At 39.5% G+C, this 19,783-nt stretch overlaps 1 protein-coding gene across 1 annotated transcript in view; it reads right to left on the bottom strand.

Annotated features, from left to right (window-relative positions):
• LOC122164737 (ALK tyrosine kinase receptor-like) overlaps positions 1-11,786 on the bottom strand; it is a 31,593-nt gene extending 19,807 nt beyond the window's left edge. Inside the window, exons 1-3 of the mRNA XM_042826984.1 lie at positions 11,623-11,786; positions 2,259-2,353; positions 752-895 (exon numbers count right to left, since the gene is read on the bottom strand). Of these exons, the coding sequence (XP_042682918.1) occupies positions 752-895; positions 2,259-2,353; positions 11,623-11,786 (403 nt within the window). The remainder of the gene's footprint in view (positions 1-751; positions 896-2,258; positions 2,354-11,622) is intronic.
• Between the last annotated feature and the right edge of the window lie 7,997 nt (positions 11,787-19,783).

Here is a 19,783-nt window from a genome sequence, read left to right as displayed (position 1 = left end):
TGGTTGTAACCACCTGAATTGAATCAGTAAGAAAAACTGGCAAGGAAGAGGTAAAAGGAATAGACTGAAATATAAATGCATGCATACAGCACAGATATTGAAAATGTGTGGGCAAGCATGAGAGAGGGAAGAGGCAAATCCTTGGGACACAGTGATGTGATGAGAAAAGAAGGGAAATCCTGTAACAGTTTGTACCATGCCATTACAGCTAAGCTGGAAAGGGGAACCATGGAACAGGAGAGAACCAGGTATACAGGACTGTCATTTCTGACTAGCTGAAAATGATGTTTCTAAGATCAAGTCCCTTGCTATACTTTTTCAAATGGGGAATGAAGACATTACAGAAAAAGAGGAGTAGTTACGATATTTCAAATCAAGCCTATATTAATTAGAGATGAGTGTTTAAGTTACCACATTCTGGACTCAGTTAATTTGCTTTGATTCCTTCCTATTTTAAAATCATGAGATCAAATAAATCTTGCAATTCTTTTTTTTTTTTCCCCTCACAAATTTGCAATCAAAATTACAGTTACAGTTTTAACAGCTAAAGGTAATTGCTTTGTATAGAGTTAGGTTTTTTGTTTTTTAGAACAAACTTAGGAAAAGTTCTGAAGAAAGCCTTAGGGAGGGGAAGGGAGGGGGGAGGAAAGGAGGGGGAGGGGAAGTCATATTGCCTTTAGCTCCATTTAACTAAAATCTGCACTTGTTGGAAATCTGCTGTCTGAAAATAATTCTCTGTTCAGACCATTACCTGCTGGACCAGAAATGGGGGCGGTGCCGAGTTGGAGATTTCCCAGAAGTTTTTGTTCCCATCCAAAATTATTCGGGCCTCTTCTACTGGTGAGCAAATTGCTTGAGTCTGGAGTAGTACTTCGAGGTATCTTCTCTCCATTGACTAGAAAACAAGAAGTCACAGACTGATTCACCACTGTGCTGAGTCAGCGTGTAATCCAGAGCTCAAGTTAAATTAAGGGCTGGAGCCTTTTCTGTTGAGAATAAGAGCCTGCAGTCACAGGATACACCAGCATTAAAAGGAATGGGCAGACTGACTTTCAATTGCTGTTATGGAAACTGTGACAAATTAAAAATAAATAGGAATGGGTGGTGGACAAAACAAGTGAATGAGGACACAATGCAGAAGTACAAAACAATCTTTAGCAGCTGTTAGAAAGTTTTTCTTTTAACCAGTTAAAATGTGTACAATCTTTCTCAATTACAGCCTAACTTTAAGATCTCTTTACAACGTCAGAACCTGAGGTGCACTGTTTCTATGCACAACTGCATAAAAGGAAATACACACACACCCAGACAGTGCAAACTAACACAAAGCAAATGAAACTTTGGCTGTTGTTGGATGAGGAAGTGGCTTAGAGATTTTCAATTCAGTGAAAATGACAGTTGTAGCTTCAAGCCCAGGAGATGAACAAGTAGTCAAGTTGTACAGTTCAACTCAAGTCCGAAGTTTCATGTGTTATGAGCAGCAATCCTTATGCCAGTTTTTGTTTCAAAGAATGGAGCATCAGATAATTAAACACATTTATAATTTAAGCATCTCAGTATGCATAAGCTAGACACAACTGCTCAATAAAAATCTAAATGGGGTGAATCTGGCAGCAGAGGTATAGGCTGAACCTATTTTAGAGGCTGATCAATCACAAAGTCTCAATCCAAATCCAAAATTTTCCCAAGGGTATGAGAGTGGGGATCTTAGTTTCTGATTCAGACCTAAATGCAATCAGTCCAAATCAAAGAAAACCAAACAACGACAACAAAACACAACTAAAAAAATTGTTCTAATTTAACTAATTAAGTGAGCTGAATGTTATTGCAAAGTCAGTGTCAATCACAGACTGCCTGTCTTTTCTGAGACAGAGTCCAACTGTCATTCATTTTGAAAGCTGTCACACAACAAACCAGGTCATGTCAAACTCTATAATTACAGACTGGTTTCTGCATCAGTTTGCCTGGATAGGTGATGCTACTATTGTAGCTGCAGCTGGCTCTCTGACACCATATGTCTTGCCATCCATTTACTGCCAAACCTGGAACCAATTCACCAGTCAGTTCCACTAATAAGATATGTGCCTGAATGGTCTCCATTATCTGAGCACAAATATTTCAGACACATACTTCTTTCCAAGAGTCTGTTGAAGGCAGCAACACACAATCCCTTCCCCACAATTTCCATCCCTCTCCAAATTTCAGCTGCAAGGCAAATAAAAGACAAACCACCATTTGCAGACAGAAGGAAAACTTACTTGTTAAAAAACAGTCCAGACTAAGGGAGACATTGTCAAAAGCAATAACGGCATTGGATCCTCTTTCCCATGAAGCAATAATCTGAAACCAAAACCTGCAGAGATTGGAAGAACAGGGATTAAAAATCTCTCTGGTAGGGGGATGAAACAGAGCTATTCAAAATTAAAGCAGTTTCAGAATGGAAAAAAAAGGCTTTCTTTTCACATACAAAAATATTAAATTGATAGAGAAAGAGTCCTAACTCCCAAACAAACAAAAATGATCTGAGGATGGGAGCTGCACGTGAATATATATATGTCCTTTGAGAAGCACACGAGGTGCCAGTACTTGTTGGTTGGTGGATTCAGGATTTAAGCTGAAATTCCAAACCATTAAACTGATTTTATTCTGATTTTATTCTCATAAGCGATTCATACCCTGAAGCGTTAAGAAAAGTAAGTAAGCTAGGACTCCTGAAGTCATTTAAGAGTTTTTAAAAGAATCTAGCAGTCAAAGGCTGAAATCAATTTATGTATTTGGTTTTGATCCACCTACAGGGAAACAAAAGTTATCAAACAATCCCGGGAGCTGACACTGTCTAGTCCATAGGAACAGCAAATCTCATCATCCTCTTCCCCAGTAGAAGCTGCACCTTAAATCACCCTCATTCTCATCTGGATTTTGCAGTAAATAGGCTTTTGCCATTTCTATGTTACCAAAATAAAAAGACTGCTGTAAACTCATCCTCATGGGTATTACAAGTCAACTGGTAGACAAAAAAAAAAAAAAAATAAAAAAAAAATCCTCAAGCAAATATTTCAAACTTGATAGTATACAGACCATGGCATTTTTATTTATTTGTATTTTCTTTTAGCTTAAGAAGTTCATGTTAGTTGGAAGTGTACAAGGCCAGGTTGGATGTGGTTTGACTTCGTGGTTAGCAACCCTGCCTGCAGCAGGGGGTTGGAACTGGATAGACTTTAAGGTCCATTCCAACTCAAGGCATTCTATGAAACTACGTTCTCCAGATATACGTTTGCAACATTAAGTCATAACACTGTGCTTGAGACCAGAAATCAATTTATAAAAGCAACTGACAATGACATGGAAGTCAGATACAAAGCCAAGAAGTTGTATCAATACTTAGAAAAACATGAAGACAGCAAGCTTCATGATGCAAGCTGCAAGAGAAAAAGAGATGTTCTTTAAAATACATTCACTTTCGTATCTTAATGTTTTACACCAGGAGAATTTGAAGCCATATATGGGTCTCTTTAACGTAGGCAACTTGTTGATGGCTCCTATTCTATCTTTTGGATATAACCGTTTAGCCATTATGAATTCTTGCAGGTGTTGCAGTTTAGATGACAAACAGATGAAGAAAAAAGGTTTTTTTTTTAGTAGCATTCCTGTTTATTTAAAAAAATTACACAAATCCTGTTTCCTGCACGACTGCAAGAATCTAATAACCAGCAAGAATTTTCTTACACAGAATCTCATCCCTTATATCCCTTACAGTTACTCATCTAAAACATTTTCTCTCATTGTTTTGGTGGCTATCAATGTTTGCATATTGGACTTGTTGCCTCCAGCAGTTTTAAAATCTGCCTCTCCTTCACCAGTGAATTAACCTCACAAAACAACACCCAAGTGATGCTTTTCTGCTCAGAGGTATTTGTACTTTGGGGACCATATGCCCTTGTGTTTTGATTGAGCTGTTGGACAAAGTGTGCTCTGATTTTCCTTCTCATGTAAGTTAGCATTCCAGAAGTAGAAATGGCTGAACTGTATGTGAAACACATCCTAATCTTGTCTGTCCAGACAATGAATGGTTGTTCTTACAATGATTACCCAATGTCCAGCTCCTAAAAGCATGAAGGCATGATACAAAAGAGTAATTCTGTCATGAAGTGAAATGTCATCTAACATGCCCAAGAAAAAATGTAATAGGTTGCTTTTAATTCTTTTTTAAGAGACAGCCTTGCCAATTTGCACTGCAGAAACACTGAGTCCAGAACACATAAGAGATTTCCTGAAGTTCACCAGTGATGAAAAAGATAGAAGAGCCCCCAAAATAGAAAAACTGTGCAAATGTCAAACACTGTCAGGACCACCAGTGTTGCTGTGGTTGCCTACTAATCTATGGTTTTTCTTTAATTTTCTAACATGAATGCAGATTCAGTACAAGCCTTCCCTTGAGATCAGCATTACTGCAACAAATAGTTCATCTTTTTCTCTTCTCCAATTTAATGCCACTATTAATTTAGAAATATGATGTCTTTCAAATTCCATTGAAACAAGATCATCAGTTAACCAACACTTCAATCATTAGCTTTAGTGGTTTTAGCTTAATGGGCTAATTAAGGGAAATTTAATCAAAACTGAAGATGGAAATGTCACACATCAGTGAGAAGGAAAAAAACGACAGACGATCTCATTCCCTTGCCCCCTCCTTTTTCTTATTTCTGCTAGATCCATGCTTACTGAAATCAATGAAACAACTCCCCCTGGCATTGCTGAAAGCTGATACTGAAATACCAGACAGACAAGCCACAGTAGTGACTTAGTGTAATGCAGTAGGTGGCCGTGACTCGCTGTTACTTCTACAAAGCCCTAGGTGGGCTATGCTGACTGTGCATCCAGGACTTGATTGAGCACCCATGCAGCGCAGACGCACTTTGTGGATGTGGTGGATGGCCATGAAAGGCCATTCATGGAGGCTATTATAAATAAGCAGCAAAATCAGTGTTCACAGCTTTGTTACAGTTTTGTTGCTTATTAAATTCCTGCAACACCCTCACATGGAATCCAAATCCTGATCAGATAGCTGTGCTTGCAAGCTACATTTCCTCATAAGAGTGGAAATATGGCTGTTATGAAGGGTTTTAATGAGTTTGATGCTAGAAAAATTGCTACTTGAGGACTGGTGGATATTTCTGTTTCTTCCTTTGCCACATTTGGATCAACGCAGCTAGGAAAAAAAAATTCCTTAGATGTCTGACAATCGGGAAGTTACATAAAGTAATGCTAAGCATCAGCTGAATTGTAAACAGAACACGTAGTCTTTTTTAAAAATTTTTTTAATAATCTGTTCAAGGCAGATGGAAAATGTTGTACCAGGTGGACAAGAAAAATTAATTCACATCTCCCATTGGGGAGCATCAGCTCGGCTTTCTGAAGGATTCAAATTTCACATAAATTCAAAAACCACTCAGGGGTGACTACTGACGAAACACTTCAGAATCACAGTTAAGAAATGCCACCAAAGGCATAACAAATTACTTTCATTTGGTTTGTTTCTTTGGCCCAACCCATGAAATTAGAATCCAGATGAGCTGTTCTTTGAAAGGTAACACCAAGTACATTCCAAATAAGTTAAAATTGACACAGAAACAGGACAGCACTGAACCTTCTGTACTGCAGTCTTCCTCACTTTTCATAAACTTTAGATCCTATTTCAGAGTGTTCAGTATTTGAGACTAACAATATCATTTGGGGTTATCCTTCAGCTGCTTCTTTTCGTTCCCTTATGTTTTCCTTGCTACTAACAGAAGACTGCTTCTCCTTGTGCTCCATGTCCCCTTCCCAAAATCGAGGGAAATAAAGAGCCAAAATTATGAGAATACATCTACATAGCTTCCATGAAGACAAAATGTTTTGCTTAAGACACCTATCCTTAGGTCTTCACTGCACAGAAATGTTAGATTTCAGGTGTATTACGTCCTCTGCTACATGGAGGAGAAAAATCATTCTCCTTATATTGAGAACCTCAGCAAATTTTGTATGAATTCTCTGCAGCTCCCTTCCTTCAGCAGCAACTCTGAATTCCACCTAGATATTCTCTTGGTTCATACGGCCAGTTAGATTTCCAGGTAGCTACCCATCTGCTCTTATTTTAGAATGTCTCATAGCAATAATTAATTTTTCGTCTTATGGTAAAGACAGGGATTATTGATCAAGATTGAATGTTAATCTCCTAATAGTCAACCCCCCATGCAATGATGCAATCACAGTGTGCCTGTACTGTTTTGCCTCCAATGGAACCAATTTCTCTCTCTACCTAGCTAAAATAATTACAGCTAAACCTGCTTGAGATTGAGGTACTTAGCGAAGGGAAACGTTTCGGGTCAGTGACCCTTATCACATACGGGTTCCCATTAACTCCTCTGTTAAAAATGATGTATTGTTACTTCACAAAGAACTTACTATTTGGGGTAAAAGACATATTCAGGTGGAATGGGATTATTTGGAGAACTATAAGCATATTAACAGTTACAGTCTCAGTTACAGAGGCAGAACTAGCCAGTAATAAAGGTTAAGTTTCAAAGGTGTTATTAAGGGCAACCACACAATATATACTCATACAAAATCTGTCACAGGTACTCACTGTCACCAAAAACCACTTTTTCAGAACAGAACAGCCAGAATAGCTATATCAAGAGAACAGCAGCAAACTTAGTTAATGCTATAGAACAGCAGGCAGTGATGCAGATGTTAAAGACTAATTCTGTTTTTAACCAAGTAATGTGGGACTACTCATTGGATCCATAGAGGAAGAAAGAATAAAGAATTCTGGGTGAAGAACGTACAACCAATAAATACAGACGAGGCAATGTATAAGGAGTCTAGCTTGTACGAAGGATCCTTGGTTCTTTGCGGTAGAATGGGAAGAAACTTCAGGAATAACATGAGACAATCGTGTCTCTGAGCACAAAATATTGCCAAGAACTCTTATTTTCTTCCTCAATGAGAAACCTGGCATCCTGAACTTTAACAGAAATAAGATCAGAAAGGAGTATGATGGGAAAGCAACGCAAGAAGAAATGATCAGACAAGAAGAGTGCTTTGGCACAGCTGGCAAAATATAAGAGTGGTATGACTGTGAGATGACTTCTTTATACTGCAGCAATGAGCCAGATGTTCCCCAGCTGCCATTGAGATCAGAGCTACTGAAAGAGACAGACAGAACAAAAGATCACAATCCTGAGGACCAAAAGGGAATCCTGCTTTAATATAACCATGAGAAGCTGATGAGCTTCACTGCAGTTCAGACAAAACCAGTGAGCCAGCAAGATTGGAATGGGTAAAGATAGCAGTTTAAAGAAAGTACAATCATCTGGACACCAATTTTGACTTGCTGCAGCAGAATATTTCCTTCTAGAGTAACTGAAGTCTGTTATTTCTTAATAATTATTTTTTAATTTAATCCTTAGGAATGTTACATTCTTATCTAGACTTCCAGTTTAAACCACATTTTTCTCTTCCAGTGTAGTAAAACTTCTCAGCCCACGTTTAGGAAAATGTTATCAAGAAGAACAAAATTTTAAAACTCTCGTCAGTAGAATGGCAGCAGAAGAATATTATTTTTTACCTTCTGAATGTGCTTCCCAGGTAAAAGCACATAGAGCCTATCCCTGCTTAGAACACTTGGTTTGTGTAGTTTGAAGAAAAGGAGGCTAAGAGGTGACCTCACTGATCTCTACAACTTCCTGAGCAGGGAAAATGGAGAGGGAGGTGCCAATCTCTTCTCTTTGGTAACCAATGATAGAATGAAAGGGATGGCACAAAGCTGTACCAGAGGAGGTTCAGACTGCATGTAAGGAAAAATTTCTTTACTGTGAGGGTCATCTAATACTGAAGCAGGTTTCCTAGAGAGCTGGTTGATGCCCCATGCCTGTCAGCATTCAAGAGACATTTAGATAATGTCCTCAGTAACATGCTTTAACTTTTCGTTAGCACTGAAATGGCCAGGCAGTTAACTAGATGATTTTTGAAGCTTTCCAACTGACCTGAGTCTGTATTTCCATTTTGTTGAGGAGAGGACTGCACTGAGTGCAGACAGAAGGCTATTAATACTTGCTATTTTTACCAGAATTTACTCTCAAACATTTAAGCGAATTACAGCTGTAGGGGAGAAGATATGTATGAAGCGTCCAGAGTTGGACCAGTCCAACTGCCTAGGCTCACATAGCATCCACTTCCAGGGAACTTCAGCCAGAGGGCAGACAGACCCTCAGAACATTCACTGTGTCTCCTTCCACATGCCTACTTCAGCTTCACTAAGAGAGCAGTAATCAAGAAATTGTTTCTTAATCAGAGCACTACTTTTCCAGTCGGGTATCAGCCTATTTGAGCTAATTCTCTTAGCCTTAACTCTACCTAGCAATACAGTTGCTAGATGGGCTAGTGATAATCAGCATTAGTCTGTAGTAAGTGCTGGAGTGTCACTTCTTTACACGTGCTAGCATTCAATCTACAAGAGATATTCTTCTCTGAGATACACTTTAACAATACTGTTAAGAGAACAACACACGTCTAATTGTTAGCTGTACAAATCACTCATCTGCAATTACACCAGGCTTCTGTTCTTGCTGTCGCATTCCCATGATGACACCATTATTAAAATTTAAGCTCACGTTTACTAACTATAACAACTGTAAAAGAATCAAGTCCTAACTATCACAGAGCTTTCAAGGCTGTGTTGCCTACTTGCATTTCCGTGACGCTGAAAAAGGACAACCTTCAGGAGCCTTATCATTTAACATTGGAAAAGCAGCAGAATTTGTCCACATAAATTCTTTGATAATGTTCTCTATGCTATTCTCAACCCAAATATTTAGTGTTACATCACTACATAAAAACGACCAATTTCCTAGCTTTCTCTACTCTCTGTGTATGATCTGATTTGCAGATCAACTGTCCTTCGGGGAGGAGTAGAAGCTGGGCCCTTTTTCTTCTTCACCTGTGCTCAGAAGATACCGAGCATTTGGAATTACATTTCTGTTCACCCAAACGTGCTGCAGGAGCTGATTTTGCCAACAAGACTGTTTTGCCAACACCCCCCCAAAAAAAGGGAGGATGTAAAAAGCCAGGACTTGAGCATCTTTAAATTTCCCAAAGTAAACGAAATTTTACAGAGTAAAATTTCAACTGGATGTGTTCCTGGGGAACAAATGGCAGGAAGGACAATCCTCAATCCTCTGCCCACTGTACTCCCTGAAATTAAGGATGTGTCCAGAGTTCCCCAGGCTAATGCTAGAAATTTAATGTCCCTCAGTCCCAAATTAGCTTCTTTGTCATGCTCCTCCATGCTTTTTGTTCCTGCCAAATCACCTGAAATGTTCTAGCTGCGCTTATCTGCCAAAATATAATTTTCCCCCAGGAACTTGAGGGGTGTAAAACATTTAAGAAATGTCTGCTTCTAAAGACAGAAGTGGTCTAATAGTTTTGGAAATCTTCCTAATCTTAAAGGTCCCTTCCAACCCAAGCCATTCTATGATTCTATGATAATGATTCTTTGAAGGGCGAAAAGCCAAACGCAGAAATAATGGCTAAGCAGTTTTTGAACAAGCATGCTTTTGAGCAGTTTTAGGGCGTATTATCTTGTTATTAATAACACTTTCCACTCAGCTCCCCAGTCAAAATGGATGGCACTTTAATTTTGAGTGGAAGTGGTACATTAGTATGCTCTATTCAAGAGCTTTACTGCTGTGGGATGACTTAATGTTTCAGCTCCTCCTGCAGGAATATCTACAATATCCTGCCTCCTTCTGTCTAATGCAGACCCTCATAGCTATTGACACTAGCACCAATTAGACAGAAGACATAAACAGTAAACCTTCTGTAGTCCCAGCGCAGAGTTCACATCAATTAAGTAATTCTTGCAATTCAATAAAACTGTCTGTCATTTATCTCCAAACATAAATGACATAGGATAAATGCAATACTGCCATCTCCTGAGCACCACTTTGGTGTGTCACTTCCATATTGTTCCTAATGCATGCACCAATCCAGATTTCCTAAGAAGCAGACTTCACAATGAAGTCTGAATGAAGTCACGTTGAAAGATGCCTGCAGTATTTCCACAGTTCACAGGAAGAACTGGCTTCAACTAAATCAGACTTTAAAAAAGTTTTTAAAACACCACAATTTCTGTGAATAAATAAGGATTAAAAACTTTTCAAGGGACAACAAAACTTCCAAGATCTCCTTTCTTAAGTCTTAACAGCCAACAAGCTCTTTTCTCAGTGAACCCAACTGTCTTTCTCTGAAAGTAATAAGGAAACAAGGGTGTCATAACCTTATAAATAATAGTCAGCACTGTACACCACTTGGAACTGTGGTTTCACATGAAGCATTTCTAGCCTGGTTCCTAACATCAAAGTATCCTCTGTCTGATGGTGCAACAACAGAGAATTTAAAGGAAAACAGTGGTATAAGAGTACAGAATAATTCAGATACAAAACACTCCCATGGCAACATTAGAAAACAAATCACATAAATAATAATGGCAAAATACGCCAGTCTTGAAAGTAAACACAGCTGAAGAGAATGAAGCAACCAGGTATTTTTACAAATGGAGCTTCAGCAGTGACTGCACAAGCCTAATGCATATATTTTTAAAATCTTTGATGCACACATACTAATTATACATTCCAGACCGAAGCATTGGTAGTGTCCTTGTTGTATTCCCTGCCTACATGCAGCCCTCAGAGACAGCAAGATAAAAGACATATTCACACAGTGTTTGCTCAAACTTCTTATGAGGCAAATCCTTAATGAAATCCATTATTTCTAGGGCACAGATTCCCCAAAAGACAAAGGACACCAGTGCTCATGACACAGCCTGCAGATGCATCATACCGCCTAAAGGCAGGGCAGCAGGAGGTGAAGTATGTTTGTGTCTTCTCTCTAAACAGCATAGGCCAGATTGCACACAAAAATAAACAAGGAGCAACAGAGTGTTCCCTTAAAGCTAACTTGTAAGAAGCAGCTAAAACAACACTCTGTAAATAAGCATATGCCACAAGATGAAGCATATGCTACCAGATAAACCTTTAAGACTACAGTCAAAACTGACACAGCCATTTATTATGTTGATCCTCCTGCTACAGCTAACACAAAGGTGCTCATAAGCATCCTTGTCTGATTCGGTAGTAGGTGCTTCTCCCATGTCTTTCATCCTCAGATTTAGAGGCATCAGAAGTTAAGGACTTTGTTATCCAGAAGAAAAAAAAACCCAAAAACTAACTGTAAAGCTCACATCAACTCTAGCAAATCATAAGAGAACTGAGACACACTACACAAATAAACACGTGAGGAGAATGATTATTTCCAATCAGTGAAATGGAGACGCAGAAGTTACACCCTGCACAACCAGTGAACCAACTGGGGAACCAAAACCACCGTTCAGTTTTAAAATTGGGTGCTAACTACGCAAGCTATTTTCACTGCCCTTCTCAGAAGACACCTCTCAGGAGCAAAGCACTTCCCTCTCCATAAGGGAAATACTTCCAGGAGTGATGTTGGCCATCTTCACTGCCAAGCAGCAAGTGGTGAAGTGACTGATCAGTGAGAAGGAGAATGATGGGGAGAGACTCGTACCTGTCCAGTATATCTGGGAGAGGTAAGATCAACCACTGCCATATTCCCAAACCTTCGTTGTTTGCTGAATGCCAGAATGTCCTGCTCAGCTCCTTCCCTGTCTTGTTCTCAACCAGCACCAAGGATATATTTCCCAGCAAGACACCACGGATAAGCCATGACATTCGTAGCTAGAAGAAAGAGAACATAAGAGATAAAACATAACAAACATTATCCAAAATTTAACAAATTCCTAACTCTTCATTTCTGTGTTTTCTTATCACCAAAAAGTCAATTCTCTCTCCTTTATGACCATGTAATCCTTTTAGAAAACTCCAGTTTCACCACACACATGGAAGCCTCTAAGGCTTAGTACATCCTATTTACTATTGGCGCTACTGCCCTTTCTTCTTGTTAAAGTTGAGTCCAAAAACATCTGATTTTGCTATTATATATGTGTCCGTAATTTAAAATGGATAAGCTAATAATCTATTATTGCAGAAGAAAGACCTCTCTCCCCTTAGGTGCCACTGATGAGATTCAAGTTAAGACTAAACTTTTACAGCAACATTTTTTTACATGCAGGCAGCAGCAAAATCATGGGGAGCATTAAGTATGATAATTATATTCTCATCCCTTGCTTACTCTTTCCAAAAATTAAAAATCCTTACCTTCTTGCTTCTACAGACTTTCTAATTAAGATTCAGTAATAATAATCAGGTGTTGTTTTTCTTTCTTTTAAATTAATTAAAATACCTTAGGGAACCTGTTTTCTACTTTTGTTGTTACATTAAATGTAATGAAGTCCCTTCCTATGCACTTACTCCTATGTATAGAAAACTATTTCATGTAGATTTCACATTTTATGATTTTCCCTCCCTCGTTCTTTGAAAAGAAAGAAACCCTTCTCTATCAGGCTAGTCTCAGAATCTTGTATGAATACAGCTGCCTGATCTTCTTGGAAAGAAGAAAAGCTAGCTCTTTGTTAATAAAATATATATAAATATTACATGAGTCTCAATAATCATAGGAGGTGAGAATGTTGAAGAAATAAGTTCATTAAAGCTACATTAACGATGGATTTTTGGACACAGAAAGGTGTTCAGCACAGTGCCAATGCATGTTAAAAGATGGCCCTCAATTTTAACACTTCAAAACCAACAACTAAGTCAGGGAGCTAGGAATTAAATTTATATTTTGCAAAGGAATATCTAATACTATTACCTTCTTGCTTGCTTTGATGGAATAAAATATTTATATCCATTTCTTAATTTCTTCATAAAACAGAAGCTGCAAACTCTGGCCTGAGCTCTTTTATTGAGTGTATTAAGAGTGAGAAACCAACTATGTGACAAAACCCTAGAAATTCTGTTTTGAGAAAACTTCATCTCTGTGAGAGCAAAGTCTCATGGGGACACAAAGAGGGGACTGAGGCTAACCTAAGGCTGCACTTGTCCTGCTGCACAAGGAAATGAGGAAAGATGATCTGTGGAGTAAGGACTGGTGTACATGATTGGATGTGTTTGCACAGCATTTTCTTGCTAAGTGTACATCAGGAGCAAATTTCAGTGGTGGGCTCTCTCTCTCATTTCCCTAATAGAGGAGTCATACTACGATCAGGACTATACTTTAGTGAGAAGTTTGTAATCTACCCTTTTGTCCTGTTTCCTCCTTGGCCGTGGAATGTTTGGAGTCACTCTGTGACACAGCTAGGCAAGGACTGAATTCATACACACAAGTTCACCACCACTGGTGAAAGAAGCTGCTGATAAAGCTTTGTGATATAGGAGGTTGATGTCAGCAAACTTCAGGACATCTGCAGGCTATTCCTAACTCTTACTGCACACATGGCATCAATGTCAGGTGACAATCAAGATAGTAAAGAACAAGGTGAGTATTTAATATTCTTGAGCGTCTATAAAGTGAGAATGAAATTACAGTGAAAATTGCTTTCCCTTCAGTACCACTTTCAGATCCAGTGAAGTCTCAGAATCACAGACCGTAGGGGCTGGAATGGACCTCTAGGGATGATCTAATCCATCCTCCTGCTAAAACAGGTTCCCTACAGCAGGCTACATGGAAAAGCATCCAGATGAGTCCTGAATAGCTCCAGAGAAGGGGACCCCAGGTCCTTTCTCTTGAAGTTTATCAGGACTAAACATTTTTTTTTGAAACTTCCAAAGCCAGACAACGAACAGGCTGATTATGGTGGACATGCAACAAATTCAACCTATTGCAGGAAAAACAAATCCTCTAACTGACAAGCTTCATGTGAAAAAGTTTCAGGACATTAATGCCAATTGTATTGTAACACCCTATGTGAAATTTCTAAGACAGGTAAGTTGGAACAACTTAACTTCACTGTGTCATTTTCACAATTCAAAATTGAGGAGGTAAAGCCTTGAACATCTTAATATACACAAGATTTCAGACCTCTGTCTCTTCTGGAGACCTGCCAGACAATAAGAGGCAGAATCTACATTGTCAGAAGCGAGGAAAGAGCAAGCCTTTGATAGCTATTAATGTAACACTAGAGTACAAGCTGAAGCAACTGATGAATTGGAATGGATGCCTTTGCACACATGTCAGCTGTTTGAGGGAAAGATGTAGCTGGCATTAGATGTGGGAGATCAGCTCGCTGGCAAAGTGCAATGTGCAGGCTCTAATGAACTGGCTCCGAGTGAATTGACTGTCACTGTGTCCAAATGGGCATTTTTGGCCACATTTTCTGTCATTTCCAAGCTTCACAGCAGGGTAGTCCAGGTCTTTTCACACCTGCTGAAGTGAACCAGAGCAGATGATGAGCTGGATGCCATAGTAAAGACTTCCAAATGGGGCTGGCATTCATTCTACAGAATACACCATCAGTGATGGCAGGTGGTGCCACATACATTATGAGTTCCTGTAAATAGCGTAGGGCAACGCTTAGAAAAATCTGAATTTGGGCTGTTGGTGGCATATCCCCAATATTACATATCAAATATCTTCCTCTGTGTTAAACCAGCAGCAAAAGAGTCAGAAACATCACTTAGAAATTAATTAAGCACTGCAGGTAGACATTGGCTCAATACTGCCTTGCTTTCTGGCTTTAGAACCCACTTTAACTGATGATTAGCTGAAAGACCACTGATCTTCATCAATATCAACAAGGCTTGGCAAGTTTAGAGGTGAAGAGAAACAATAAGGGTACCAGATACACAGCTCCAAATTTATCTGAGAACTAAGCAAAACTTGCATTTTATTTCTGTATGCGCAAAAGAAGAATACCAAGACCCTCCTGGATAAACTTTGGGCCTCTGAGAAATTTCAGATCTCATACATCATTCAGTGACACAACAGCAAGGTGTCAAGAGAAGAATCAGTTTTGGTAAGAACAGAAACAGCATATGAGCGGTACAAATATGAAAACCAGCACTTAAAATAAAAAGAATGCTAACAACATTTTGCAAAATAAAGCACATGAAAGGATGCGCTAGAGGCATATCTATGTTGCATTTTTCATGCTCATAAATGTTGTGAATCAGTGTTATTAACATGTACACTTCTAAGTTGTTTAAAACTCAAAGAACAGAGGAGAAAAAAGGACATGCCTTGCTGCTGCCAGCATGGGGCTCAGAACATGCTCAAGGAATTATTTCAATTATTGATTTATACGCTTTAAAAATACAACACTTTTGCATAGGAAAGAAAACTGAGCTAATAACCACGGAGCATGAAACCATCTTTCATAACCCAAATGAGAGGGCAAACTTCAACTATGCTGTTTTACATCAACATATTATGTTCATCTTCTAGAGGGGCCGGATTTACATTCAAAAACTAATTTCAGATTTAAAAAAAAAAAAGCCTGGCTCAGTTTGGTACCTCTTTCAGTAATATAATGGAGGCTTACACGAAACAGCTAGTTGAAATGTCAAAACTGCATCAGAAAAAAAAAAAATCATTATTTTAAACATGGCCAAAGGCACAAAGCTCTTTTACAGGGATCTCTTTTCATTGTTTTGCAGCCCAGCTATACCCTTTAAAATGTTTGAAGCAGGATCTAGTGAAAATGAAATCATTTCGTTACCAATTACAGGGGAGTCCCACTTGCAAAGAGCGAGCTTCTCTTCTATGAGTATGATGACATTTAAAGCTAATTTTAAGTTCATCACAAATCAGGAAACACCATCTCTATTGTTATTCTCCTCCCGTATTAGAGCCCACACCAACACCTCTTGCCCAGGTTTTAATTTTCAGTTATGGCACTGAGGTCCATCAGATTCTCTTGTGCTGAGCAAAGAGCAGCCTGTCTAAAAACAGTTTCCAGGCTGCTCATGTGTCTGCAGCGACTTTCAAGCAGCAGTAATAATCACGATCCACCACAAAATGAGATCTCTCAGAATAGTTATAACTTCTGCTGCTCAGCCAGGTATACACTGCACCAAGCCCTCAAAAATGCAGTAGTCTTAAGCCTGGTCTTATATCTCTTTACCACAGAAGCCCAAACACTTGGGGAAAACACAGTGCATGACTTATGGTTAACAAGCGCCACAGCATCCTTTGAAGCATAAGGCTGCAGATGTTGGAAAGATGCAGATGAAGCAAAGTCAGTGTAGTGACTCTGCATCTGCCTAGCAATAGTTCTGGGACTGAAGGAGATGGGACTGCCACGTTGTCCAGATGTGGGAGGCCGGAATGCAGTTCATAACTTCCACACAAAGGGCAAGTTCTCCCTTGACACCTGCAAAACTCTTTTGTCAGCTCTCTGACATCTTTGCGTAAGTACTGAGAAGCAGGTGGCCATTACAATCTGGAAATTGTGTACACCTAAGGGATATCAGCTGTGGCAAAGTAATTTAGTTTTGCCATGGGTGGCGTCTGAGATGACAGCACTTCCTTTGGACTTGAATTGCAATGCGGTTTCCTGAATTCCCAGACTGTAGTGCAGTTACTCATGACAGGAATATGGGCTGCTTCTTTAAAATGAGGAAATGTTCAACCACCCCGTGAGCCTGTGCTCTTACAGCCCTGTGCAGGCCACCCAATTCCTACTCTGAGGAGAGGATCAACAGGACGAAGCAAAAGGGAGAATAATGCTTTTCTCTATTGTTCAACGCTTATAAAACTTGCCTTCAAATCAGGCCAACACTGGATTAATTCTTCAGAGTTTATGTGCATTCCTGTGCTCAATTACACATGTTTTTCTTTCTGATGAACTTTTAGATGTGGGTTAAAAATATTTTCCATTTTACTACCGTGTCTCAGTCTGGTTTCTGAATCATTTTCTGTTTCTTTTTTTTTCCATTGTGTTCACCCTTGCTGGTCACCTCAGAGCATCTCTTGTGAACTACATGTGCCATTTCCTGCACCCTCCCAAGATTTACTAGAATTGTCAGTTTCCCTCTTACATTTAAACTGGGCATTAAATACACTGTTAATGGGTCAACAGGCAAAGGGCTCTATTTAATGTGCAACATGAAAAAGATAACAAAGACTCTCTGGACAGCAAACAAGGGAAATTCTTTGAAGTCAGGATACTCTAGCCAAGATCTAATAAAGTAACAAAAAAGAAAAACTAACTGAACCAAGAACAAAGGGCAGCATCACAAACTAACAGCTCTGACCTGCCAAAAGCACTGCAGAAAAAAGAAAAATGAAAATATAAAGCTGCTCAAAAAAAAAACAGGAGTAAAGTGCAGTACGAAGCTATATACAAAGGGCAGGGCACATTAGGTCCAATCCCAAATGTGTGGGAAAGTGCAGGCTATGTTTATGACTCTGTCTCCTGCATGGATTTTTATCCTCATCTTTTGATGTATGTGAGGCAGAACAGAGTAGATCAGTCTGATTTTTCCTTTGTGAGCTAGAGAAGCCTTGTGCAGGGCATGGGAAATGCTATAGGAGACAGCACATAAGCAGCCCAGCATATTCCTAGTGACTGAGCTCAAGCAGAGGAAAGCACAAAATGGTGGAACACGAAGATGAAGGGATGTGTCTATCCTGTACTCAGCAGCAACACCTAAGCCAAAGATCATCCTGGATCCGGGATCTCTCAGTGCTTTATGTCACTACTGCTGCAAACACCCGTCCAGAATCTCAATAGGTGCTGGGTCTCTGATTCTTTGTAGCTGGCAAGCACCACAGTACGCTTGACTGTTTCCTTATCAGCACTGGAATATGTCCTGGTTCCATGGACATTTTGGCCAGATAAGATAGCTCCCCCTGCATGGTACTGCAGCAGAGAATGCTCCTTGTGATGAGGCTAAAGCAATTAATTCCTCTGTACAACTCAAGCTAAAAAGTCAACATTTGTTATGGTGGATGTTATTGTCTAACATAGCTCAACACAATAGAGGCAAATTAAGAGATAAGAGAAAAAATAGGAGCTTCAGGAAACACAGAGGCTAGTGCTCCTGTGTTGCAAGGGAAGAGGGGAGTGAAAATCAGCAAACTGTGGACATCTGCTGACCTCACTGCTGCTCTCACACTTTCCACATAAGGCCATACGTGCCCAAGGCAGGTGTGCTCTATGCACACAAGAGAGGTGAACAAACTGTGAGGTGGGGTTTTGCATTCAACCCCACCAGCAGGAGTTCAACTGAGCTGGCTGTGCTGACACTGGGGTAGACAGATAGAAGAAGGAGAAGGGATAGAAAATGACCAGCCTGAGGAAAGCCTCCATCACTTTCATGTGTTGCTGCCACCTGTGAATCTGAGGAAAATCTGTCTGGATGGATTGAAACAAGCTGTCAGAACTAACAACTACGAAAGGGCGGGCAGGTTTATGGCTTGATCTGACTGCAGAAGAATAAATGGATCTAATCTACACGCAAGTGCTCAGATCCCTTTATCACATGAATCATAAGTGAACTTTGTCAATGGGATTTCAGTTGCCAGAGAACTTGTCCTGTTTGTGATCTGCCAGGTGGAGCTGTCAGCACTGACAGGTAGAAGAAAACTCATCTTTTAGTGCCCGACCTTGAGTCAGTTCAGTTGGGAAGTGATTGAGGGTGAAAAAAATACAGGATAGGACTGTGGTATTTTCACAGCCTCTTTTCTGACCTTTACTTCACTGCACAGGAGCTTGTTGGCACCTACTGGAAGAATAAGTGTGTGGGGGAGTATCTCTTTTCTCCTCTTGTATTGAAAAGTGGAATCAAATTATTCTGCTCACAGAAAGATTGTGCCAGTAAAATAGATTTTGAAGCCACCGGGGGCTCATTGAGAAGAGAAGCTTTTACACTATATGAAAAGACAAGAGACAAAAACCCTTGCCAAACTCCTTTACTCTATATTACCAACAGCTGCAATGCTGGATGTGTCCGGATGCCTTTTAAGTGCCAAGGGGAGTGACGGAGGTGGGATGGCATGTGAGCAGATGAAATACACGACAGCTTCTCCCCTGATGGCAAGTTTAATTATTTGCACTGTTGTATACACAAGGTAAAAATATAAACATATTGGGAAATCATTCACTCTGCTTCCTGTGTCAGGTAGATGATGAAAAACACTTGCTCTTGCTGGTCCATAGCAGAACAAGGTCTTAAAATATTCAGAACCTGCATATGCCTTTGTCACAGAAGGGAGGGAAAACAAGGTAGAATGTATTTCCTAAAGAAGGAAGACATCAATATATCAAGAGAGCAAACACAGATGTGCTTTGCTGTATGTACTGAGATACACAACAGAAGAGAACCAAACTTTAAGCAAAAGAAACTCAAGTATTTTAATTTCAGAGGATTTTCTTATGTATCCCTTCCTGTCCTTTCTGCATTTTTAGATCAGTGCAAGAGGAAAGGCCTGATTTTTTTTATCTGTTGTAAGAATCAATTTCCCCAAGCAATCCTGCTCCAGGATCCAGAAGCTCAGGATGAGCAATCAAGACGTGTGACTCAAAATCATAAGCCATAAATACAATCAGTGATGATATAATCTGTGAAGCTATAGACCAGATAAAAAGACAGAGATGATAACTTTCTCTAACCAGAAGTTTAAGGGTTAAATACAACTGATTTGGAAATGACAACTACTTGTACACAATTATCTAACAAATATTGATATACTTGCTTAAGTTAACATATTATGACTATTAACAGCTTTTCTGCTTGAGCATGAATCTGGCTTGTTTTGTATGAATTTATCTCCACTGCTGGTAACTCCTAAGCGTTGCAGAGGATTCCACTGCTGGGTGCTCCTAAGA

Source organism: Centrocercus urophasianus, unplaced genomic scaffold (assembly GCF_019232065.1).
Source record: "Centrocercus urophasianus isolate 14NV4802_14NV808 unplaced genomic scaffold, USGS_Curo_1.0 seq_10, whole genome shotgun sequence".
NCBI lineage: Eukaryota > Metazoa > Chordata > Aves > Galliformes > Phasianidae > Centrocercus > Centrocercus urophasianus.
Note: the sequence above shows the minus strand (reverse complement) of the source record. Positions and strands in the feature narration are given on the sequence as shown.